Source organism: Ovis aries, chromosome 10, assembly GCF_016772045.2.
Source record: "Ovis aries strain OAR_USU_Benz2616 breed Rambouillet chromosome 10, ARS-UI_Ramb_v3.0, whole genome shotgun sequence".
Classification (NCBI taxonomy): Eukaryota; Metazoa; Chordata; class Mammalia; order Artiodactyla; family Bovidae; genus Ovis; species Ovis aries.
The window spans coordinates 54,347,039-54,373,815 of NC_056063.1; the positions used below are offsets into that span (position 1 = coordinate 54,347,039).

At 46.4% G+C, this 26,777-nt stretch overlaps 2 protein-coding genes across 2 annotated transcripts in view; both read right to left on the bottom strand.

The window, feature by feature from the left end:
• Positions 1-2,142: 2,142 nt before the first annotated feature.
• Positions 2,143-8,356, bottom strand: POU4F1 (POU class 4 homeobox 1). The gene is made up of 2 exons (XM_015098229.4): positions 8,000-8,356; positions 2,143-7,316 (listed from the first exon to the last, which is right to left on the bottom strand). The coding sequence occupies exons 1-2, from the start codon at positions 8,120-8,122 to the stop codon at positions 6,174-6,176; spliced, it is 1,266 nt and encodes a 421-aa protein (XP_014953715.2). The 5' UTR covers positions 8,123-8,356; the 3' UTR covers positions 2,143-6,173.
• A 9,402-nt stretch (positions 8,357-17,758) lies between these two features.
• Positions 17,759-26,777, bottom strand: part of OBI1 (ORC ubiquitin ligase 1) — a 40,995-nt gene continuing 31,976 nt past the window's right edge. The window contains exon 6 of the mRNA XM_004012192.5: positions 17,759-20,494. Within this exon, the coding sequence (XP_004012241.2) occupies positions 18,979-20,494 (1,516 nt within the window). The 3' untranslated portion in view covers positions 17,759-18,978. The remainder of the gene's footprint in view (positions 20,495-26,777) is intronic.

A 26,777-nucleotide genomic window follows, 5' to 3' on the forward strand; every position in this document is an offset into this window, starting at 1 on the left:
GCCTACAAAAGTTTGCATGCGTTACGCTGCCCTAAAGCCAGGCATCAAAGCTACCAAACTTCGTTTGCAATTCGATTTACCTAATCAGTGCAAGGAGTCTGCCTCTTTCTCCTGCATCCCTCCTTTGCCACTTCTCTCCAGGCTTCCTTACTTTCCCTTCTCTTTTTCCTATCCTCTCTAAATCGGAGAGAAGCGACCTCCTGGGCACTCGGGTTGGGGTTGGGCGCTCCTCGCCCCAACCCTGGGGCTCAGGAACTGAACACTGGTCCCTCTACTTGAGCTTAGCCAGCACCTCTCGGGCCCGAAATTTTCATCTTCCGTGTTTCAATCCAGAACTCCACGGAATCCTCCGGGACGAATGCCCAGTGGCCAACCTTCCTTCCGCGCCCGGTATAAATTCTTCCCTAATAAGGTCAAATTAGTAGCAGGACTTTGCTGGGTGCATCCTAACAGCAAAACAGAGACCGAGACCTTATTGCTCCCCGCTTTTTTACAAAAATGTCGACCAGTTTTGAAAGTTTTGCGGTGTTTAAGACGTCTGTTGACTTTAGGCAAACAGTGGGGAGGGGAGTCTTTTCAATCTCTTTGAGAGACTAGTCTATTCCCCTATTCTCGCAGGACGCCCTCAGAAGCTCTTACAGGGTGGGAAAGAATATTCCGGGGGAGTTTAATTACCAGCTGCTGAACTCCAGCGCAATTCTCGGAGGTGATTCTGCCCACGCACTGCGCATGCGCTAGCTCAGCGCGCCCGGTGCACGTCCGGGGCGCGCCGGGTCCGCCCGGCGCTCCCAGCGGTCCGCACCCTGCCGGTCACGCACGCGCACGCGCGCCGGACGCCGGGGACTCGTTCGTTTGACCTGCTCGGGTCACCCACACGGCCTGGCTGAGTCCCGGCCGGGGCCCGTGGGCGGTGGCTCTCCCGCCGTCCGAGGGGAGCTACGGCCTCGGGCATCTGGAAGCCTCGGGACCCGAGTGGCGGCCGGCGGCGGAGGGGCGCAGACCCAGCGTACTCTGGGCGCTCGGCCGCCGCCCGCATGCCTCGCGCGTTGGGATGCCCCGCGCGGAATGCCCGGGTGGAAGGAGTGTTTCTAGGGAGAACGGGGACCTTGCCTGGTTCCGGGGAGAGTGGATCACAGATTCTGGCACAGCTCTGCCTGAGGTTCGAATAGGTCCCCGCCAATCCACCCGCTCCAAGGTCCAGCGGGGAGGCGGACAGGATGCCAAAGGGGGCTGGAGGGGAGGGAGCAGCATCACGGGGCCGCCTCTGAAATCACTCCCGGAGCAAGAGGAGCGTTTGTCCGCTCGCGTTTCGAGGCCCATCCGGGCCCGCGCCCCCCGGCCCTGCGGAGCCACGGGATTTCGAGGAGTGGGGGAGGGAGGGCTGCCAGTCTCCCACCAAGCTGACTAGACAATTACGAAAGTTTTTAATTAGCTTCTTGTTATCATTCATTTTATTAATTTCCAGAACTCTCAGGCCATGAATTATTCAAAGGACAAACCGACCCGAGCGGGACTGCCGGGCGCCCCCACTGCACATTCCCGGCCCGGCTCGGGCCTCGCCGCTTGCCCGCTGCCCCGCGAGGGCGGGAGGCGGCCCGGCCCCGTCAACTGCGGTGGCACAAAGGTTTGATCAAATATTAAATAACGTAATTACTGCGACAAGACTTATCTCGCAGGTGGGAAAGAGGTCCCCTCGTGAGATTTAGAATTTGGCTGCTATTTTTAAAAAATCAATTAAGCTTGCGTTCTCCTTTGAAACCCAACTCGCGAGGACTGGGGCTAAGACTGCAGCGGCAGGAACACCCATCAGCTCACCCACACCAGAGACTAATTTGTGATCATCACCTTTGTCACCTCGCCGGCCGCCAAGACCATTTGAATGGGGTGGGGAACGCTGCTTTTAGCCAGGTCAAAAGTCACAATTTCAACTTCATGGATTAGAGAATGAAAACCCATCCAAGTGAAAGACGGGGTAGGGATGCTGCAGACAAGATTGGCAGGAAAGACCAGGGCGACAGGGCGGGGGGGTTAAAGGCGGGAGCTGGCCAGGTGAGTCCTGGACCTTTGGCGCAGCCTTGTGTAGGAACGGGACCGAAGTCATCTTAATGTCACAAGAAATTAAACATCGATACAGTCACGGCAGTGAGTGCCTACGGTTTATTTATGAGAGTGTAAGAGAAGTTGAGAGCAATTTCAGAACACGCATTAAACAAAAATCTATTCAAAAGTTAGCTGAAGCGTCTTAAGGACATCATTACCTAGACCGACACAAGGAGCGGGACCCAGAACTAGGACAGGGTAAAAGAGGAAATTTAAAACGAATGGATGACTTAAATGTAACAGATGCATTTTATGTTTACTTTTACCTTTCCTACTCCACCTCCGCCTGGATTTCCTGAGAGGCTGAAATGCAAGCACAGCACAATTTTCCCACTCTCTCCAACTTATTTTGAGATTATTTAAAAGAACCACCATTTCCACTCAAGGACTGGTGCAGGAATTTGCTTGAAGTTCTGCTCTTCAGAACCAGAAAACTTTGAAAGGTTAACTACCACTGAGTAGCAAGCCATAGCACTCTCTCCAGGAGGACATTTGTTTGCTTCTTTGTTTCTTCATGGATTGACAGTTAAGTGTATCTTAGAATAGTCTTATTATTGCTTGGGACAGTACACAGATTCACTTACTAGAGAGCAAGACATTTCTTGTTTTGCACAGTTTCCTACTACGTAAAATAGGAAACTCTGTAAAGCCTGTATTTCCATGATCTGTCTTATTAACATAATATTGTCTTCTCTTTATTTGGGAAAGATTTTACTTAATACAGAACAATGCTTAGGTTCTTATTACATACATTGATCATCATTATATAATACAAATATATCTGTCTGCAACATTTCCATTTGGGGCAGACTGAAAAAAAACCAGCCTTTGTAAATCTGTTTTATTTGTTCATTCCTGGTTTTCTAACAATGAGATCTGGTCATATTTTTCTATAAAATAACATTTTAAAAAACAAATGCATTTTAATTAAAACTTTGATGACATTTCAAGTTAATAACAGAAACAAATCAATTTTGATGGAAGAGATCTATTTTTAAAAATACCTCTAATGCTTTTTTAAAAAAAAAACATTTAACAACTGTTTTCAATCACAGCTTTAAAAATGTACTCTTCTTTTTTTTGAACATCAAGCATTTTGTTTCACAGATTTGCCAGTGAAATTAAAAAGATTTGGCTAAAGTGGGATGACTTCAGAAGATATAAGCCTAGCTATTAAGAAACTTGATACATTTGGCATCTGATCTAGTCCCAGGTCACCAATAGGGAATCTTAATCCCTCTGGAGCAGTAGGTGGCACACTAAAGTTCCAAATGAACAGAGGCATTTGACACCATGGCTAGACAGATCAGTGGATGGTTTTTATTTATGGTAACCTCCAAAGAAAAGTTACTTAGTTACAACATCTTCTTAGAAACGTTTTTTTAGGCTAGAACAATACATATAAACCTCCAAATGCCTCTGCCCCTGAATCCTGATTCAAATATTTTGAAGGTGCCTGGCTATTTATTACCTTCCACCCCTCTGAAGTGAGGGCTGTGCTTGAAGAGATTCTGCAGTTAGAAGAGAAAAACAAAACAAAACAAAACTTTGATAAACACAGACAACTAATATAGAATTCATTTTATTCAAGAGCACCACTTTCACATGAGTTATCTGAAAGTGAATTCTGATTCAGCAGAAAAATACATTATTCTCATCCTTTCCCCTTTTCATGCCCACCCCCCCAACTTAAACATCCTCCCCTTCCCTGTATTTTTGGTTGAATTGAGTCTCATTTGTTGACCGGCCCTACTGGGACTTGGCCCAGTATAAACACAAAAATGCACCCAAATCATAAAACTGTTCTTCTTTCAGTTATGTTTTATTTGTAAGTGTACTGGGACATATCTCTCTGTTGTATTCTGGTGCACAAAAGTGGTTCTGGTAAGGGAGGAGGGAAAGATAATAAAGCAAAGACATAACCAAGGAAAAAGCTCAGCAGACATCCATGGACAGGTAGATCAATCCGTGAGGCATTTCAAGATTAACACTGGCAGTTTGTAACCACTGTGTGAGTGTGTGCGTTCAAGAAAATATTTACAGTAATCTTCCTTTTTTCCTTTTCCTCTAAATACAAGAATATGACAAGAATGTTGTGTTTTTGGTGAAAACAGGCAGTCAACTGTGATATCACACTATCCACAAAACGGTCTATCAGAAAGCTAGCCCAGTTTAGTGCTCAGTTTCAAATGCATAGAATGTTTGCGCTGCAAACAATGATATACAACATAATTAAATAAATAATGCCTAACCAGAGTGAGATCTAGTTGTGTTTCTTCCTGCACCTTTCAGATCATGCATGGTTTCAGTCTTGTTTCTTTTCTTATTTGTTCTCAGTTTTTTTAGTTCTTATTAAAGGATGGTAATAAACCATCTCCACCCAATCAAGATCAAGGGTGTCTTGTGCACCAAGCAGGCATTTTACCTAACCACCTTCAATTGTTTTGTCTCTTTTTAATCCATCAGCAGTTCATAAAGTACCTTGATTATTACTATGAAATACTATACATGATTTTCTATTTGGGAGACTGATAGTGCAAATTAAAGTTCTTGCTACCCAACATTTATCCCCAGCAATAAATTACTTTTGGATAGTAATAATAATGAAACAGTTGTTCTGCTTCCCCCCCCTCCCAACATGCAGACCCTTTTGAAATAAATGGAGGGCTTTAAACCGGTCTTTCTCTCATCTGGGATTTAGCTGATTTTCTCACAGCCAAGTCCTGCTCCAAGTGAAAGCAGAAACTTCTCACTATTTCAATGATTTCATGTTCTCCAAAAGAGAAGGAAAGGGGACCTAGAAGAGTAAGATGGGTCTTGATCTGTGGAGAAAACGGGTCAGAGTATCTCTCCTACTGTCTGCTACCCCATCAATCTATTGTTATCAATAGAGAGAAAAAAACAAACAGTAGTTTAAAATAAGCCACTTAGAAAAATAAATGAAAGGGCAAGCACGTTCTATGAGTGGAGGGAAAAGCTTATTTTGAAATGGTCTGTTTTCTAGATCATAGCAATAAGAGCACATATGGAAAGAGAAAAACCTGGCTTCAATTGTTTTATTTTCCTAAATAAATATTTATTTCAGAGCCTTTAAAATTCTGCTTTTTAGTCAGCTCTCTCCCTAAAGACCCTCACCGACCAATCAGGCCACAGGAGTATATAGGCTGGGTCACTGGAAAACTTGGACTTCACCTAAACAAGCAGCCACTCCCCGCAGCCCCCTCCTCCTTCCTTTCAGCTGGGCTCCCACTTCCTTTCTGGCAATGGAGAGCAGTCATCGGAAGAGTCTTATTGAAAAAGAAAAAAATAAATCAGAGGGTTTGGATGGGGTGTAAGACTTAGAGAGAAAATTAAACACAGAGACAGAACAACTAGCTTTGCTACCCAGAATTTCACCTTCGGGTTCGTTTGGTTTTTTGGTCTTTGACTCAGTTCATGTGCGTAAGGTTGGGGCGGTGGTAATAATTGTGGTGCTCTTTTTTTCTCTTCCTTAGGGTTGTGGGTGGGTGGGTAGGGAACGGAATGAAGCTGCAGAATACGGCTCTCTGGAGTTACATTTCTAAAGTATTTTTTTTCTTTGCTTTTGTTTTGTTTTAGTTTGTCTTTATTTGTCTAGTTTTTGGTGGTTGGTAGGTTTTTTTGTACATTGTCCCTTGGTCCCCAGGAGATTCTTATAAGTGTCTCTGGTCAAAAACAGTCCATTTCCCTACCCTTCCCATCTCCCCCCACCCTCACCCCCAGAACCATCCTGCTCCTCAAACCCCCTTCTCCAGTCTCCTCTTTCCTTCCCCCCACTCCCCCTCCCCCAACTGCTCCCCCTTCACCTCCACCCTACTCTCCCGCATACACACTGGGCACCCAGTCCTTTAGGCTGGGGAGGGTAAGGACAGGGAGAGCAGAGGGGAGGTGGAGAAGGAGCGCTCGAGGAGGGACTCCTCAAATGCAAGCAGGATAACGGCCCCTCTAAATCCGGGGGAGAGAGGGTGATGGTGGTAAGCAGGCTCGGGGAAGGCCCCCCCCTCCCGGCGAAATGCCCCCAGCTCTGCCCCGCCCGGTCCCTCCCATCTCCCCCCTCAGTAAGTGGCGGAGAATTTCATCCGCTTCTGCTTCTGTCTCTGGTTGCAAAACCACACCCGCACCACGTTCTTTTTGAGGTCCAGTTTCTCAGCAATGGCGGCGATCTTCTCGGACGAGGGCCGGGGCTGCACGGCGAAGTAGGCCTCGAGGGAGCGCTTCTCGGGCGCGGCGATGGAAGTCCGCTTGCGCTTCTTCTCGCCGCCGTTGAAGAGCTCGGGCTTGTTCATTTTCTCGCGCTGCGCGCCCTCGGCCTCCTCCAGCCACGCCTGCAGGATGGGCTTGAGCGCGATCATGTTGTTGTGCGAGAGCGTGAGAGACTCGAACCTGCAGATGGTGCTCTGGCTGAGTGAGCCCACGCCCGGGATCTTGAGGTTGGCCAGCGCCGAGCCCACGTCGGCCTGCGTCACGCCCAGCTTGATGCGCCGCTGCTTGAAGCGCTCGGCGAACGCCTCGAGCTCGCGCGGGTCCGTGTCCGAGTCGCAGATGGACGCCAGGCCCGCCGCGCCCACCACGGCCGCCGCCGCCGACGCCGCCGCCACCTGCCCGGCCGCTGCCGCCGCCGCCGCCGCCGCAGCGCCGTGGTGGGCCGCCGCCGCCACCAGCCCCGGGTGCGGCAGCCCCGACGGCATGTTCATGGCGGCCGCCGCCGCCGGGTGCGACAGGTGGCCCAGGCCGTGCATGTGCGGGTGCGGGTGCGCCGAGCCGCCCAGCAGCCCGCCGCCCGGGCCCCCGCCGCCGCCCCCGGGGCCGCCGCCGCCGCCGCCCCCGGGGCCGCCACCGCCGCCTCCAGGGCCACCGCCGCCGCCGCCCCCCGGGCCGCCGCCCCCCGGGCCGTCGTGGGCGCCGCCGCCCGCCGCGCTTGCGCCGCCCGCGCCGGCCATGAGCGCGAGCGAGGGCGACGAGATGTGATCCAGCAGGTCGCCGGGCTCGAGCGCTTGGTGGTGGTGGTGGTGGTGGTGGTGGTGCGCGAGCGGCACGGTGGACGTGGACGTGCAGGGCACGCTGTTCATCGTGTGGTACGTGGCGTCCGGCTTGAACGGGTGGCTCTTGCCTTGGGACACGGCGATGTCCACAGCCGCCAGCGCCTCGGCCCGCGCCAGCAGCGTTTCGTCTAGGCTGGCGAAGAGGTTGCTCTGCAGCTGCAGGCGACACAAACCAAACCAAAAAAAAAAAAAAAAAACAACACACAACAACAACACAAAACAAAAAAAGCAAAAACACGAAACAAAACCACACAAGCCAGAAAGCACAGCGAGCCAAAGGCAACACACAAAGCAACCAAAATAATAACAACGGGAGTGGGGATAGTGGAGACCGGGAAAGACAGAATAGGGACACATTGGGGACGAGATAGGGGGTCAGATGAGAAGGGACGGGCGTGTGAGGAGAAGGGGGCAGATGCAGAGGAGAGAGGGGCATGGGGACACATTCCGGGGACGGGCGTGAAAGACGAAAAAGGAGGGGGAAAGAAGAAGAAATGAAGATGTAACTCGCAGCCGGGGACCCGTGTCACGCACCCGAACACGCACAGAGACCGCCTTTTCAAGGCATGAAATCGACAGAGAAAGTGGAGGAAGTCGAGAGACCTGGCCCCAGCGCTCCCCACTCCGATCGCCGGCGCCCGACACGGAGGCGGAGGCGACGGGAACCCGACATTAAGCGCCACGGTACAAAGCCTGCCTCGTAGCGGGATTCTTCTAAAAGTCCCCGCCCGCGAATCCCCGCACCGGGATCTGTGCACACATCGGCACTGACATGCAGCGTCTCGGAGACGGGAAGGGGGCGGGCGCGCGGGCCGGGTCCGCGGGCTTGGGGCGCTTACCGGCGGCGTGGGCAGGCAGGCCCGCCGGATGGCCTCGGAGCTGGAGTGCAGCGACGGGTACTTGTGCTCAGGGAGCGTGGGGTGCATGGCAAAGTGAGGCTGCTTGCTGTTCATGGACATCATCTTGATGGCTTAGCATGTATATCCACAAACACTCCGAAAGTCCGCGGGAAAGTGCGCAAGCCGGCTCCCCCGGCCTCCCTTCGGAGGCTGCAGCCGCGGCGGCTGGCGGCGCGGAGGCGGCGCAAGCGCCGAGGGCCGCTGATGCTTCTGCCGCCGCCGCTCTCGCCCCGCGCTCCCTTTGACCGCGCAGATCGCCGCGCACCGGCCTCGCGATCCCACTTCTCCGCGAGCTCTAGCCCCGTGCGCCGACGGGATGCACTCCTCTTACACCTGAGCCCCAATTCTCGCGGCCGGTCAGGGGAGCTCTCGCGAGAGCTCGCGGGCCAGCCGCGCTGACAGGCATCAGCTGTCTCCGTCTGTCTGACGCGCGCTCTCCCTCTCGGCGGCGCCGTGCGTCTGCGCGCGCGCGCGCTCGCCGGGCCGCGACCGGCGCGTGGGAGCCGCTCTTATAGTGACCACCAGCTAGGACAGCGCAGGTGATGCACCTGTAGCTACCCGGACATGCGCACTGCACGCCTCACCTTTCCCATCGCGGGTCTGGAGAAGATCAAAAGGGCCAGCTATTGTCTGAGGGTAGGCACCTTTCAAGGGGGAGAAAGCAAGATGCTCGCTGGCCCCTAGGTGCTTTCCCTCCCTCCTCCACGCCCGGACCCAGATTGCTAGCCCTGAATATATGCGCATCACTCGGGCACACCTCCTCTCGGGGACGTCTAACAAGCTGTTATATAATGTATACAACTGAGCATTTGTATGTTAAATTATGCCCGCGCGTTCCTCTGTATACAGTATAAATAACACAGAAATGCAGAAGGTGCTGTCTTTTGCTGCAAGAACCTGTTTCTTTTCATGGTTTATAAATAGGTTCCTGGAGAATAATCGCGGTGACAGACATTTGTTTGAAGCAGTCAGCTGGTATTGATTTCCATATAATTTAATTTTCTCCGCACACTTCGTTGTTGTTGTTGCGAATATAACTGTATCAGGCACCGACAGTGACAGCCACTTAGGAGCCACAAGGAGCGTGTGCTTTCTACCAGGCAACGGCTGTTGAAATGAAATTGTGCATTTCTCTTATTGTTTGTCTGCTTTAACCGTGTACAAACCCACATTTCAAACGAGCTCCAGGTGATCTGAGGCTTCTTGTAATCAAAAGGAAAAATAGTTTACAGGGTGTAGTTGGGATCCTTACCTCGCTTCAGCGTACACACACACACACACACACACACACACACACACACACACTCACACACACTTCATGTTGGAAACGCCAGGAAAAGGAAATTGCTTCAGAGAAAAGGGGATAAGATAGTGAAGAGAACTTTATTTTCCCTTACATCGTGTTGGATTGTTTGCCTCTTTCAATATGCATCTATCTATAAATAGATGTATACACACACATTTTTTTCTTCAATAGGAGACAGAATCAAGCCAGTTTATAGAAAAGCATGATTAAAAAATTAATTCAAATAAATTTCAAAGAACCGGACTCAAGCTCTGTTCCAACCTTTAATTATTTTTATTTTATTATTGTGAAATCAAAACGTAGGAAGAATAAATCAATTAGCCAACCTGCTATATGGCCCTTATGTGGCAGACAGATCAAGGGGCTCCCGGGGAACCCAGTTCAGGTGCCCGAGTCCCCAGGGACTCAACGCTTGCCCAGGGTGATAATAAGACCCCAGATGTTATCGCATCTGCGGCGAGAGAGCAAGGGGCTGCTTGTGGGAGGCAGAGATCAGATAGATAATCTTTCCGGTCTGTCTCACACCAAGGAGATCTGTATTTCCACCAAAGATTAGATTCATTTCTATAAGCCTAATTTTGCGTTCTCGTGGATCTCTTTGGATCAACGCGAGCGTGTTTAGCGGACCCATTCACTACCCACATTCCAAGAACAGCCCACAGGCGTCACCAGGGCTTTTTTCCCTCTCTTTCTTTTCTTTTCTCGCTACCTTTCTCTCTCCCCCACCCCCTTGCAGCTCGAGAGGGGAGTAAGAAGGATGCTCACTTGCTAGTGTGAGAAGGAACCTTGTTTTCATCCATTACGCGGTCCCCTGGGACTGCTAAATGCAACTTTATCTCTACGGGGAATGGACGGCGACCAGGACATCGCTGGAGGGAGCGAGTGAGTCTACGGTAGTTGTCGCACCGGGTGTCCAGGCTTAACTTAATCCTTCCTGACACCTACGGCGGCCTTTCCCTGAGCTATCCTTCGGGGGTGGGGGCGGGGGGGTAGGGTGGAGGAAGGGCCCCGCAGAGGGGGGCCGCCTAGATCCTCTCTCCCCCTCCCGCCAGGGAAACAGTGGCTTTTAGGGACCCCAAAGAATGCAGGGGAAACAGAAATTCAAATAGCACCGGTTTGGGGCTACATGGACCCTGCGTTGGTGGCGGGGGAGGGGCAGTGGTGGCGCCTGAGTCCCCGAAGCCCATCTCAGTTTACCTTCCAACTCTTGAGAGGGTACCAACTTCACCTTCTTGTTGAGACTTTGTTCCTAGTTCACTTGAGTGAACTGGCCCAGTTGGGGGTAGGGGGCAGATCTTTGCCCAGAGTATCTCACTAATTGGGTACACTTACCAACTCACTACCCACCCCTCCCAGTAACGGATTGGAAGCCCATTTAGATAGAGCACATCTGTGTGTACCCTGGCACTTGGGAAAATACCCCATAGAACAATACATGTGTGCAAGAAGGAAGAGAAGGCAGATGGGAAGGGCAGGGAGCAAAAGGGAGTTCAGCAAGCCAGGGTCATTGGGGTGGGGGGCGGTGAGGAGGCCGGTCAGAGGGAAGATCACTTAAGGGGTCTCCTCTCTACCTAAAAAAGGATGCAGATTCGAACAGAAGGGCCTGTTGTCCCCAGGTAGAGCTGGATATCTTGATTCCAGACAGCTCTTTCTCTGAAATCATTTATTTCATCCCTCCCTCATTTACTTTCTACCCTACCTTCCTTCCTCAAATACTTGCTGAGCACCCATCTTGTCCAGGGCAAGACACTGGAGATTAAATGAAGTATAAAATTCAGGTATCTGCCCTCTAGGCAGTCTATGAGAGTAGGGTAGCTACAGGTGAATGGGGTGCTTTTTGTGGTCCAGGGCAAGACCAAGGTGCAAAGACAGGGAGTTGGTGGGGGATGATGCTTGGGAGAATTAACCTGCCACCTCCCTGCCGGGCCTCAGTTCCAGGCTAGAGAGTGGGAGATGGTGGTGGGTCTGCAGGCAGTTCCTTGGATCTTATCAAGCTTTCCCCTACTTTCCCCAGGGCAGTGAAAAGAAAGGTGGCCAACTGGGGCCCAGTCCATCCATGTCACTGCTTTGTTTTCCAGGTTTGGCGAGTGCAGTAACTGGATGGCCCGCGCCTGAACTAGTGATATCCACATGGGATCAGAGCCTTGGCATAGAATTCTGGGCAGGGTTTTTTTTTTTTTTTTCCTGTTTAATGACCAGCACAGATTCCCTCCTCCCCCATCTCATAGCTTTGCATTTTATCAAGAGGGAGGTAATGAATGCACAGCTATTGATTTCCAAGGAATTTCTGCCCCCAGGGACAGGGAGTCTATCATCTGGATCAGAGGCACATTTCTTTCCCTCATTAATTAATTTTCTCCTCCTTCTTTGGCAGGCCCCACTTCACGTTTCCTTTGGCAGCGCCTCTTTCTCCAGCTCAGGGAGCAGACGTTGGTAGGTGGGAGTGAAGACCGGCGGGAGAGAAGCCGCGCAAGGGAGGGACGGGCCGGGGGTGAATGCCCCCCGCCTTTGACCACCCCGCCCGCTGCACAGCTGCCACCCGCGGGGCAGCCTTTCTCTCTCCAGAGGAGCGCGGGGACAGTCTGCCCCTACCTCCCACCCGCCCCTCCTCCCCGGGGTTGAACCCGATTTATTAATCCACATTCAGGGACGGGGATGGGGATGGGGGCGGTACTGAGGGATGTCAGCTGAAGTGAGTGGAGATTGTGCGTGTATAAGGGGAGGAGGTCAGACCTCACGTTCTTGCCCAAACCCGGGGAGCTGGGCCAACCTGCAAGCCCGGGCGGCCCCAGAGGGAGCTCTGCTTCTCGCAGATCCGGGGCGCCCCGTTTCCTCTGGGCTCCTGCCCAGACACTCGGCCCATTCACCGCGCAGCCAGCGCCCTGCGTTGGGGGAAGTCGCCAGAACCCGGAGTTGGCCGGCTTCCGAGGCCTCCTGGCTTGCCTTCAGCGATGAGGCTGAACTGGTCAGCAGGGAAGTGGCAGGCCTATAATTGGGGGGTGGGGATCGGTCCTTGGGGGAGGGAATGCACTTGGGCCTCAGACCCCCTCCCCCTCGGACACCGTCTGTCCGAAGGGTGGGACAGAGGAGGGACTCCTGGCGGACTTTCGCTTCCCCTCCGGGCGGCCGTGCGAGCGCCAAGCCTGGGCAGCTCTGACCCTGGGCCTCTCTACCCATCGCGCATCCCCGCCCAGCCCTCCCGCGGGTCAGGGACTGGGCTCCTGGCCCGCCTGGCCCGCTCTGCCCGCCAGGCCGTCCTGGGCGATTGCCCAGTCCTGTGCCACCCCCGAGGCCCAGCCCAACTCAAGGCGCGAGTCCACAGCCAGCCTCTCTTTGCGAGAGCATGTAGAATTCCTGAAGGCCTCTTCCTTCCTTTTCTACCTCCTGTCCCACCCGCACCCAGGCCGCTTGTCTCGCTCGGTCCCAAAAGGCCGTGGGTGAGTTATTGAGGCTCGTGGTGATCAGCTCCGCGGCGGAGGTTCTCGAGGAAGCAGATGGATAACCTACTGCTTTCGTTCCTCTGGCCGTTTAATTCAAAGGCAACGTCCGTTGGGAACATTGCGACCACCCCACTCTGATACACTTGCGACCTGGGTGATGAGGCAGTAAAGTTCACTGCTGGTCATTATTACTCTTGGCCGCTACATTTGTAGATATCTATGTATATATACCTCCCCTAACCCCTCGGTGGACTTAAACCCACCTACCTTGTGAAAGCCCTAAGGATGATGCATGACCACGTCTCCGTCCTGACAGGGGCCGGCCTCCCCCGCCCGCTAGTTGCCAGAACCAGTTTCGCTGTCCCAGTGACAAGGGTGGGACCGCTAAGCTTGGTCACGGGGCCCCTGGGGTTTAGGTCCCAAGGGAAGCAGAGCTCCCCCGCCCCGGCCTCTTCCGAAAAGGGAGATCGCGCTGGTCAGAGAAGGGGCTTCGAGGTCTCCTGGTTAAGAACGGCAACGAACCCATCAACTCTACAGTAGACACCTGACCCCACGCGACGAGATGGAAGTTGTGTCGCCTTCCTGTCCCCGGAGAGCCGCCGGCGCGGCGCTCCTACCCGAACGCCCGCTCGCGCAAGCTAAAGGAAAGCGGAGGACCCCAGCCCCCGGAGAGTGCAGTTCCGGGGACGGATAACAAACGCCCATCGCACTCCGCAGGCTCGGCTCTGACTGCGGGAGCGGGATCCCCTGGAGGGTCCCAACGCCGCGGAGCAGAGCGCTAAGCCGAGTGCGCACGCCGAGGTACGGAGCTGGGTCCTGCCGCCCGGCTCCAACGCTCGCCCGCGCCGTCGTCAGCCGCCCCTCCTCCCCGCTGCCTGCACAAATCAAAGCCCCTTCCGAGGGACTGGGAAATAGTTGCCTTGTCATGTAACACATTGCCCTGATTTATTATAAAATTTTAACGAAATCATGCATATTTTAACAGCCTTTAATCACTGCATGAAAATTTAATTCATGGACTGTAGCGCGTTTAAATAAATGAAGTGTTAATTCATTAGGATTAATTAATTTGTTAAAGGATTGTGTGCAAGGTTAAGGTAGAAAGAAAACTCTTTGTTGGTTTCGCGTCTTAATCGCCAGGTTTCGCGAGTAGTAATAAAAGGAAAGGAATCCTCAGCGCGGGTCCCTTCTTTGGGTGGAGCCTGAACGGGAGCCTCTGAGAGCGCCCTTAAGAGCGCGGGAAACTCGAGCTGGAGGGGCGCGGGCAGGGCTGTAGTCCCGGGAACCTGCGGGAGGTGGGGGAGCGTCACTGGCTTCGAGAATCCGGGAAGGAGGGGTTCGCCGGAACCAGAGGAAAGAAAGCGGGATCCCAGCCCAGACAAACGGGCCAGACCTCACCTCCCCACCCCCAGCACGAAGATGACCCGGTGAGTGAAGCGAGGTCGCGCCTTCCGGCCCTCGGAGCGCCAAGCCTCGGCTTAATGGACAGATGATGGCCCAGCCCTGCCACCTCCTGAGCCTTCCAGCGCCCAGGGAGTCACAGTCTCGCCGGCAGGCCGCCGGTTCTGGCGGCGAGGGCGAGCCTGGAGTCTCAGGGGACGCTCAGAGACAGGAGGCAGACCAAAGCCAAACTTGACAGCTCAGGCTGAAGCCTTTGTCCATCAGGAGCCCTATTAGGGTTTCTTCAGCACCTCTTCTGAGACGTCTGAGAAATAGGCGCCCACTTGCAGGATAGCGGATACACACGCACAAGTAGATGTTCTCTTCTGCATCAAACTCTTATCCGTGCTTAAAGACCCAATGCAAATAGCACTTCAGAAGCCACCAGGTTTCCTCTCTGCTCCAGGCTATCCCCGGTGCAGACACCTTTGTATTCACCAATGTTATATGAGAATTAGAGTGGGCCAGACCTAGGTCCTCCTTGGTATATGCCTATGTGAAATCCTTGCCCTAGGGTATTGGATCTTTACATCCTCAAATTATGTCACACTAGGCGCACACTTCTCCACACTTGGTTAATCCAACTAACACTGGAGAGGATCCACTCCCTGTTAAGACAAAGCAGACCTAGGAATGCACCTAGTTTCAAGTGGAGCTTCAATCAAAGGTATTCTAGACTGCCTCTGTCAGAGCAGACTGAAGATCAACCGAGCCTAAGCTTCAGACGGGTTCTTAAAAGAAAACTGCAACTTAATAGATGCTTCCTCTCTGAGTGGGGTTCCGAGAATTAGGCAATAAATGTTCACTATGCACTCTGAGATCATTGCTTAAAAGGTTTTCTCTCTGCCAAGTATTATTAAAAGGATCAGGTTACATCATGATAGGCAAAGACTGTGGTAGGACTCCCTAGAATAGGAACAGAGACCTTCTTAAGAGGCCTCAGGAAACACTTCTAATCTGATAGGCCAAACTCCATAAAATGAAACTGTTCTCTACATATATCATTCACAGGTACAAAAATGAGGGGGGAAAATTCTAGTGCATGAATTACACTTTGAATAATTGAATACCATGTAAGTAAATAGAGAGGCAATGGCACCCCACTCCAGTACTCTTGCCTGGAAAATCCCATGAATGGAGGAGCCTGGTAGGCTGCAGTCCATGGGGTTGGGAAGAATTGGACACGATGGAGCGGACTTCACTTTCACTTTTCACTTTCATGCACTGGAGAAGGAAATGGCAACCCACTCCAGTGTTCTTGCCTGGAGAATCCCAGGGACAGAGGAGCCTGGTGGGCTGTCGTCTATGGGGTCACACAGAGTCGGACACGACTGAAGTGACTTAGCAGCAGCAGCAAGTATATAGAAACACCTTAAGAATCAAGACCAAAGTTCTTCCCTTGTTCAGCAGTACCATTAGAGGTTTCAAACCAGTAAATATGAATTTATAAGAAAACACAGCAGATTTGATATTAAGGGACTATATATCTTAATGGCTGCCATTTTAAGTCTCAGTTGATCCATTAAAACAGGAAAAAGACATGTAATTTTGGATGGGATGGAGATCTTAAAAACTAAAAGATAAAACACTAAAGGTCATGTCAAAAAAATACCTAGCATCTTGCCACGTTCGCTTAGCCATAGCATTTTAAAGAGATGAGCAGTCAAAAGGTACTGTTTTTATAAAGACATGAAGTGGTATGTCTTTCCCCTTTACCACTTGCACATCTTTTTCAAACAGTTTTAGTGCTATTTTGAAATTCGTCTAAATGTCAGAGTTAATGTGAATCTTTATAAACTTAAAAGTAGCACACACATAATTCCCATCACTGAGCTTCCATTTAGGAGCAGACTTAGACCCAGGGCACAGGCAGGAGTTAAACGCTACTTGAAAAGAAACATACTAATATTTCCAAAATACTTTAAAAAGAATCCTTGGAAATTTCAAATCCACTCATCCTTTGGCCTGCAAATGTGAGCTCCCATGCATCTGACACTTGAGGGATGAAGACTACAACCTCTGGAGTCTGAGGCCCAGTTCCAGCACAGGGTTCTAAGCTCTGTGATCACTAATTCTCAATTCACTTATTGGTAAACTGGAGAAAATTCTTGGCTCAGTTTGAAAAGATTATACAAGACAGAGGCTAGCAGAGTACTTGGTATCAATAAAAGGTAGTTTTTGTTTGAGTGTGTATATACAATAGACATATTTTAAAATGGGACTGGGCCTTCCTGATGGCTCAGTGGTACAGAATCCACCTGTCAATGCAGGAGACTCGGGTTCAATCTGTGGGTCAGGAAGTTCCCCTGGAGAAGAAATGGTAACCCACTCCCGTATTCTTGCCTGAAACATCCCATGGACAGAAGAGCCTAGTGGGCTACAGTCCATGGGGTCATAAAAGAGTTGGATATGACTGACTAAACAACAACAAAATGAGACTACCATATTTGTCATGACATTTGAAATTATGGTAAAGAGATTAGGAGTACAGAAGTGTCATTAAAATCAAATCCTGCACAGATTATTTCCTCTAATTGAGTAATGTCAGGTTATTTTAATATGATACATGAGTTAGTGTTTTAGAGAGGATGAAGCAGTGTTTCTGAAGCAGCTGGGAAATACTCCAGCCCAAGAGAGACACCCTCACCCCCATTAGGCATTAGTCAATCAGGCTACACACTCTGCATTTCCATGACACAGTGTCAGTTTGTATTAAAAACTAACACACTCATGGTGAAAAATAAAAAAAATTACAGACAGAATTACAGTGAGGTTTACCCCCAAGTTTACTCTATTCAGAAAGATTTTAGATTTCTACATTTCATAGAATTTCAAATGCATATCTACATTGTCAAAGATATTTAAATGGCGGTTATCTATGAAAGTTTATCCATTAACTTAAAGATTATCAGAAAGACAAAGTCATGCACAAATAATTATTGGAAAAAATATGATAGAACAAAAATTACGCTTTACATTAAGCCTTTTGTGTGTGTGTAGGGGGGGTTCTTATTATTTTTAAAAGCAGAGGTCATGATTTTCCAACTCATAAAAGTGGTTTTTTATATTTCTATGGTTTCATTGAATCCTGAGTCAATTATAACAAAGGTCAGCAAATTTCTCTGTAAAAGGCCAAATAGTAAATATTTTAGGCTTTGTGGGCCATATGGTCTCTGCTGCAACTATTCAGCTCTGCTCTACCAGTGCTAAAGGAGTCCTATCGGATAAACTGTAAAATGTGCAGCTGTGTTCTAACAAGACTTTGTCTAGGAATATTGAGATTTAAACCTCATATCATTTTCCTGTGTTACGAAATATTCTTTGTATTTTTAAAAACCATAAAAATGTATAAAACATTTTTGGTTCACAGGCCTTTCAGGAAAACAGGCACAGGCCAAAATTGGGACCATTGGCCAAAGTCTGCCAACCCCTGTATAATAAAAGCAATACAATAAAAAATGCTAAGTTGTACTGGTCTTCGTAGGCTAATTCAACATGGGACAACAACAAGGATTACAGTGTTTATGACATCCTTTATTCAGTTCACATAGAAAAGCATGCAGTATTAATGTAAAACAGTACAGTATTAATGTAAAATGTTCAGTGCACATTAGATAAACAAGTCATTAACATACAAACCATTTTTAAAGGCCTATCCGGGCATACCAAACATGTTTAGAATATATCTTTTAAGAACCTAAATTAAAAATTGTGCTTAGCTCACCTATTCTCACCCTCCTCTCAACATTCTTCATGAAAAACAATCTTTTTTTCTGTCCTACATAAAAGATAATCTTTTAGCCAACTGAAACTTCTTCTTCTTAAGTAAGTAAAACAGTGCAAGCAAGACTGCTACCATGCATACAGAGTTTCCATGAAGAACAGTAACATGCAAACAAGAACTGTACCACTCCAAAGAAAGCTCCCCTAGGGCATAAGTGGATCAAGAACTTGGCAATGAGTGCTTTTGCACCTGTATATCTGAAATAATGAAAAGCCACCATGTTTAATCTTCTCCAAACCTGCCTTCTTGCTAAAGTAGGCAAATTTCTGACTTTCAACACACACAAAAAGATAAAAGAATGAGAGCTACCAGACATAAAACAAATATTTTCATACAGAAAATGATTTCTCTCTTCCTAGCAACATATTTTCACAAAAACTGGACAAAACACATTGTTAAAAATGCAAACATATATGTAAAACCTAAAAAAAAAAGCCAGTGAGTACTGGACTAAGGTTTGAGTGCTGTTTCTCCATCGTGGCCTTGAATAAAAGACTATCACTAAACATAAATTAAAAGGGGCAGGAAAAAGAATTTCCACCCTAAGAAGCTTTAAAGAAAAGTGTCTTATGAACAGTATATAGACTGCACCAAAGCTTTTATTTAAGAAATCCAAATTCTGAAGATAACTGAGACTTACTAATAGGTCATTGTATCCAAATAGATAAATCAAGATTCAAGAAAACAAAATATACCGAAACCAGACACAAAAGGAACCCTCTCCCTAACTTCTCTGGTCAAAAAGATCCCTAAATGAAAATGAAAGACTAAACTCTTCAAAATGAACAAAAGTATCCAGGGTACAGGCTAATCCACCATTCTGACTTGACACCTGACTAAAGATTATCAATTCAAAATTGTACAGAGCTTTTATGAGGGGAAGAAAAAGTAACTTTAAAACCTTATATTCCTCTCAGGACAAAAACATAAATGACATCTTTCTAATTTGTCAACTTTTAGTTGCTTTTGATGGGCTGGCATTGGAAAGGCTGCTCTGGATTTTTCTTTTTGCTGATTGATTCACATTTTTATTCCTTTTTTCAGGCACAAAAGAAGCAGACCAAGGAGACTGAAGGTGGTTATGAAGACCAGGCATCTCTGAGGACATCTTAAACAAAGATGACCCAAACCTTTGATCTTCAAATAGCCGGTTTGTACTGCTTAACAAAACACCCTGGGAAAACTCAGTCTGAAACAAACAACTTGGTGGTTTGATTTCATTGGTTCCTGGGTTTGAACTGGAATGGAGTGAAAAATCTTCATTCATTTCTTGGTCAGATGGAGAGAGGAGAAAAAAAGAATTGGGTTTCCATTCATTTCCATTTTCTAACTGATCAGTAGTTAGAGAACCTTTAGAAAGGTTTGGTTTAGTTCTTTCTTCCAACTTATCTGTTTCCTCAAGGAATTCACTGCACTGAGATGACTTTGATAACCCATCCAAGTCCAGCGACTTAAAACCGTTATTACAGGGGCTCTTGCTGTTGTCTGACTCTGACATCATTGAATCCAGCTCCGAGATTTTGTCAAGGTAAGCTGCATCCATTGATGCTTCACTGGATGTTCTTGTCCGATTCATTTCAAAAGAGCGGAGAGAATTCAACCTCTTGGATAAACATGAACCTGGTTTCTCACTCAATTTTGAAGAAATTTCTCCAACACAATTTGCTATTGTGTTCTCTTCTGAGCTTTCAAAGTCCAAGCTGGGGGAATAGCTTGTGGAACAACAATCCCAAAACCCTGTCTTCGGGGAAGTAAAACACTCTGATTTCTTTTCACTCTCACTTCTATCATCTTCTGAAGAATCTTTATTACACACATTCGGAGAATCACAGAAATCATCAAACATCAATTTTCTAAGATGGTTTGACTGCTTTTTAGAACCTCCTGCTTTGACTACAGAGCTCTCTCTATTATCTGGCGTATTGAGCTGAAGACAACTAAGGGACAAAGGAGCACAAGAAGCTGGAAGATCGTAGAGTTCTTCATCTTTATAGGGCATGCAGTCAGTTGGCTTATTTCCCCACTCTCTTTCCAGATAGGTATCCATACTTGTATCTGTCACAGTGAGCATTGTTTCCACTCGCTTCTGATACAGGTCTTGGTTCTTAGAACAATTTGGTTCTGTTTTGCTGGTGCCCTCCTGCCTGACAGAACTGCTAGAAGGTTTTGCCAGGTGAGAACTCGAGGTGGCTGAGCCTAGCTGCTTTCTTGCACCATCACCTTGGTTCTTGGATGCCATATCCTCCTCAGTGCCTTTGCTTCCCTTGCTGTCTGTAGAAAGTGCTCTCTGACAAATGGCATTCATCGCTTCCTTCTCGTCGCTTGAATTCTTCAGCTGTGTAATTTGAGACTCCAGTTCCTCTATATATTTATCACTTCGTTCCAGTGCTTTCTTGAGACGATTGGTTTCACGTTCATACTGCTCTACTTTGGACTGCAGAGCAGCTACTGTAAACCTTCCAAACCTGCAAGGAATGGAAGGATAGTTAACCTTACAGTTTAAGCTTTCTTCTTTCTAAAGTTTAAGAATGCAAACTGTCTCCACCCATCCTAATTTCATGTAACAGTGACATTTCAGACTGCTCAATGAACAGGATAAGAGCAAGGGCAGATGTACTATCTTCAAAAGAGGGTTTCCCCATTTATGTAATTACAAGCATATGATAATAATAGGAAAGACCTAATAGGATACTTCTGTGGTCAAATCACGCTAGTGCTGACAGCGAGGCAGAAACTTGCTGATGATTCCCCTCCCCAAGTGCTGGCGCTATCAATCCAGCTCATATATGCATGAAGAGTTACACCCTAAAACAATGGCAAAGATTTATGATAACATTTGAACAGTGGTCCACATCTTGAAATATTTACATTCAATCATTTTCCTATCGTACAGCAGTGTTTTACAATACATTTCTTATACAATGTCACCTTGTCAAACATAAAATGCCAATTTGAAATTCAGAAATCTTAGCAGTTCCAGCAGGGAGTGGTTTTAAATACTTATTTGGACCCTTTCAATTACAGCTACCCTTGATCTGAAGTTTTCACTTGGCCTTTTTGAATACTCGGCTTTAACTCATTTCAGCTCTACTTATTTTTGGCATTTTACAACCGTGTGGGACATCAATCTCATTTCTTCTAACTTTGAGATACAAAGTCAGTGCTTGAGATTCCAATGTAATACACATTAAACATTTTCTGAAAAGTATGGGAAAAAGAACACAACAATAATTCACTCCTCTCACTTGGGATTATCTTGGGTTCACTATTCCCTTAAGAATGAGTACTGGGTTTGGCTCAGAAAGCAGTTTTTGAGCACCAAATGTTTGGATGGTGGTATATTTGGAGTTGATGATAAAATGTTTGGTAGGACTGTCCAGCTCCAAGGGACATAAAATATCTACCTTAAATTCTATCTGATCTGGCCACCAAGGAAAATTACACCTTTCAGGAAACTGCTTCATAGGAGTCAATAAACATAGGTTTTATATCCTAATCCCATGAAAAATAACTTCTCTCCACAAAAGTATTTTAAAAGGCTTTTTATTAATCATTTTTTCAATGACTTAAATAGACATCAATCTTAAAGAATTCAAGGATTGTCTGTTTGGAGCACGGTACTTGAGAAGGTGATTTTTAAAACTTGCTTTAATCTATGGATTTATATTTTTCTTTTTTTTCCCTAATTACAAAAATAATTAAAATTAATAAAATGTACTAAGTATTAAAACATAAAAAAGGAGAGGGAGTCAACAGTAACTGTACCTCTTTGAGTCAACCACTGTATGTTCTATGACTCCCACTCAGCACCCATCACCTCCTCCTAAACTAAAGCCCAATTCACTCCCCAGCTCTCCCCTAACATGATTCCTGCTCTTGCACTGAGGGACAAGAATAAGGGCAAAGGTAAATATAGACTCATAAAATCTCAGGATTAGAAAGGGCCTTAAAAGACAGGTTGCTGAATATTCATCTACTCCCTGCAATTAACTGAACTCCCAAAAAGAGCATACTCCCTACAACTTCTAAAAATCAAGCAGGCACCACAAGTATAACAAAAATAAAAGCAACTACAATAACTAGCCTCCTTGTTTTAAAGACAAAGTTTATGATTACGAGTATTTGGTTAAATCAATGATGGGTGGTTTTCCTTCTTCGCCAAAGGAAAATAATTTTTGTTTGTAAAGGTGGTATTTGACAGAGCGGCAGTTTCTGCAAGAGAATTTTAAAAGGTGGATAAAGACCTTTAAGTTCATTCAGCAAAAATATATATGTGGGGTTTGGGGACTTCCCTGGTTGTCTAGTGGTTAAGACTATACTTTCAATGCAGGATGTGCAGGTTCAATCCCTGGTCAGGGTCCAAAGACCCTGCACAGCTTAGTCAAGAGCTAAAAAAAGCAAAACAAAACTGTGAGTTCCTGACTGTAACTACTCTGGCATAATGAAACCCACATACTTTTTAACGGAAAAACTGTGCAGCATGTTTAGTTAATGCAAACAGCAAAAGTGACAGTCTTAAATTTGCTTACCAAGATAAAACTTTTTTCTTATGCAGTTTTAATAATAAAACTATCCTCAAATGAAATATCAATAACCTCAGACACGCAGATGACACCACACTTACGGCAGAAAGCGGAGAAGAACTAAAGAGCCTCTTGATGAAAGTGAAACAGGAGAGTAAAAAAGTTTGCTTAAAACTCAACATTAAGAAAACTAAGATCATGGCATCTGGTCCCATCACTGCATGGCAAATAGATGGGGAAACAATGGAAACAGTGACAGACTATTTTGGGGGGCTCCAAAATCACTGCAGCCATGAAATTAAAAGACGCTTGCTCCTTGAAAGGAAAGTTAAGTCCAACCTAGAAAGCATATTAAAAAGCAGAGACATAACTTTCCCAACAAAGGTCCATGGAGTCAAAGCTATGGTTTTTCCAATAGTCATGTATGGATGTGAGAGTTGGACTGTGAAGAAAACTGAGTGCTGAAGAATTGATGCTTTTGAACTGTGGTGTTGGAGAAGACTCTTGAAAGTTCCCTGGACAGCAAGGAGATCCAACCAGTCCATCCTAAAGGAAATTAGTCCTGAATATTCACTGGAAGGACTGAAGCTAAAACTCCAATACTTTGGCCACCTGATGCAAAGAACTGAGTCATTTGAAAAGACCCTGATGCTGGGAAAGATTGAAGGTGGGAGGAGAAGGGGACAACAGAGGATGAAATGGTTGGATGGCATCACTGACTCAATGGGCATGAGTTTGAGTAAGCTCCAGGAGTTGGTGATGGACACGGAAGCCTGGCGTGCTGCGGTCCATGGGGTCACATTGGACACAACTGAGCAACTGAACTGAACTGATCCTCAGATGAGGAAAAAAATCAAATCAAATAATAGTAAGTCAGCTATTCCCATAGGATGTCCTTGGAGACTCAGTAGTGACAAATAAGGAATGTTTCCCAAAATATTAGCAGCTTCTTATTCTAGGTTTTAGCCTGAAATTCAGATATAATGTCATTTTATGATGCTATATTTGATGATGCCCTTCATTTTTTACTATTATGTTTTTTTAAAAAGTTAGTTAACAAATGTTCTGAGTTGAAGTCAAAATGATAGCCTAAGTGTATTTTTTGTATCACTTTGGAGAGAAAGCCAAAGCAGCATGAGAACTAAAAACAGAGGCCAGCAACAAAGCAGATCTGAGAGGGACAAGCAAGGAGGAGTCACTGATGGAGCTGCTATTTTCTAAAAGGTCACTGCCCTCAATTCTCCAAAGTTCTACTTCAATACATAATATTTTGAATGCTGCTGCTGCTGCTGCTAAGTTGCTTCAGTCGTGTCCGACTCTGTGTGACCCTATAGACAGCAGCCCAGCAGGCTCCCCCGTCCCTGGGATTCTCCAGGCAAGAACACTGGGGTGGGTTGCCATTTCCTTCTCCAACGCATGAAAGTGAAGTCCTCAGTCGTGTCCGACTCTTATCGACCCCAAAGACTGCAGCCCACCAGGCTCCTCCGTCCATGGGATTTTCCAGGCAAGAGTGCTGGAGTGCCATTGCCTTCTCCAATACTTTGAATAGTCAAACCTTTTTTCCATGCTAATAAGGACCCTGGGCTGGTGGGCAAACCAAAAGATATATATAGTGAAAGTCAATGAACTGATCAACTAAATTAACTGATCCATGTAGTTTATCTGTTTTCTGTCTCTCTTACTCATTAGAACATAAGCTCCAAGTAAGCAGGAACCATGGTTAGCTCCCTAGAATAATCCTCGGTACACAGTAGTTTCTCATTAAATATTTCTTGAATAAAAGTTATTTTCTTACTTTAAGATACATCAATGCTTTACATCAAGACAGAGCCAACACCATAGGATAATCCAAAGGTCCTTGGGCCTCTTTTACATGTATTGTGAGTCACTATATTAGTAAACTAAATGTTCCATGTATCTGACTGTTTATTTCCTTTCTTTTCTACTGACACCAAGGAAAGCAACAGAGAATGACATACACAGTAGAGTTCTTATTATACAGGCTTGCTGTTCTATACTCCATTTAAAATAACTTTCCACTTTCACCTTAGGAAGAGAATGAAAACATATGAGACTTCTGACATATTTTTAGCTTACCCTAGATACTGATATTAAATTTGGCAAAACACAGTTTACTTGCTCATATAGAAATAACAATTAGAGATGCATAACTGATGCTATACTTCCACGGAAGAAAACAATGAGGATAAGAGCTTATTTAACTTGGGTTTTAATACTTCTTTATTCTCTAATTCAAGATATTTCCAGAGTACATAACATTAAATGAATCAATGCCAAGGCAAGCTAGAGGGATTTCTAAAATCATTTACCATACTTCCTTTTCCTGAGCAAATTTCAAAATGGAGTATTTTTATAAACATTCCATTAGAGACCAAAGGCTTTGATTTTCAAAGCAGCAGTGATGGCCAAAGGCTTCATTACGTCAGAGAAAACAGAAAGCAGTTTGGGAGCTGCATCTGATATCAGAAGTATGTTTTGCTAGAATCTAAGAAGTTTAAGGGATTTTCCCTCTTGCAGCGTTAACCGATGTACACGTTCTGGCTGAGGGCTCTCCTGTCCAAAAAACGACATAGGTACAAGAGTGTTCCTGTCTCTACTAGAAGTAAGAGAAATCAAAGTCCTACTGGTTTGACCTCTGCAGTATTATAACTAGAATAAAGGCATCTCTAATAATGAAAAAGTCCCAAGACCACATTTTCTCATAGCTCATCATACAGGAGGAAAAGAATGTGTTTGAAGGGGTGAGAGGAAGTAAATGTGGTAAAAAGAATAAATGCCAGAACCAGGCGTGAAAAGAATGAACCTCTAGAGCTCTTTGGCCATTAACGAGCCGTGAAACTTGAGTGATTGAGTTTGCCTCTCTAGTTCTTAATGGTAGCCCAAACAAAACGGATTAATGCGGCAAGCCCAGTAGGTTGCCAAGACCACCAAATTTCAGAAACATCTTCTTGAGGAACAAGAGGTGCTCTGGGGAAGTGAGCCCCTCTGCCTCATGTACCTTTGATTTTATATCTTTTCCTAATTTGGCACCTGAGCTGAGAGTGAAACAAAGTAAAAACAATCTCTGGATCTGAGCCAGCGTTTGTGATTCAGCCTGTGACCAATCGGGTCATTTCTCTCCAAGTTTGAAAGTGACTGTGCATGCGTTACCCACTTCACACACAGACAATAAAACATAGAGTTGTGCTGTGACATGACATTTTTACAAAAACGGAAATTCAAAACACAAAACTGGCCAACAAAGATGAGATGTAGCAAACAAATGGTAAAGTGATTAATGCTAGTAGTCAGTCAGTTGAGTTGCTCAGCTGTGACCCCAAGGACTGCAGCACACCAGGCTTCCCTGTCCATCACCAACTCCTGGAACTCCATTGAGTTGGTGATGCTAGTAGTAAAGTTAGAATCAAATGGAAATATAGAGAAGAATAGCTGACTTAGGAATGCTGAAACTGTTGCTATTTAAGAAAACCTAGGTAAGCCAGAGGAACTGGGAAAGGCGAACTTACTGATGCAAACTTAGGTATACGACAATTTGTTGAAGTGTCAGAAAAATTTCTGCTTTTATTATCATAAGCTATATGATAAGAAGGCAAGCACAATTCAAATTATTGTCCATAAGTTTTCAATAAAGAAATGACATTCCAATTCTCAATGCTTCTATATGTAATTCATTGTATATGTAAATATTAAGTACTAAATAGGTATCAGTTTTATTATTTTTTCATCTTTATATACATTTATAGAGATTCAATGTTTTGATAAAATTATTAAAGTTTATAGAACAATGTGATTTTTCTCACTGATTATTAAGATTGCTTTGCATGGTTTTAGGTTCAATGGTCATTTATATGGTTCTGCACAACATGGAAAGTGAGGATTACCTGTAGTAAAGTAATGCTTGGTATGTGGGAAAACCAAGTAAACTTAAGTGAGTCTCAAACAATTGTTTTTTAAAGAACTATTACACATACCTAAGAAAAAATGACCCGTCATAGAGCACATTTTATTGCAGCGCTGCCTGGCTACACAGCTGCAGTTGTATGCCTTCTCATCCCCTGACTTGCAGAGACACCAGCAAGTATCTTCTTCACTTTAAACATGGAGGAAAGGCAGACCTTCGGGAGAACAAAATTTTCTATTGTTCCCTTCCCTCACTATTTTCTCATAAAGCATGATGTGCGAGCTGGAGATTCCTTAAGTCTGC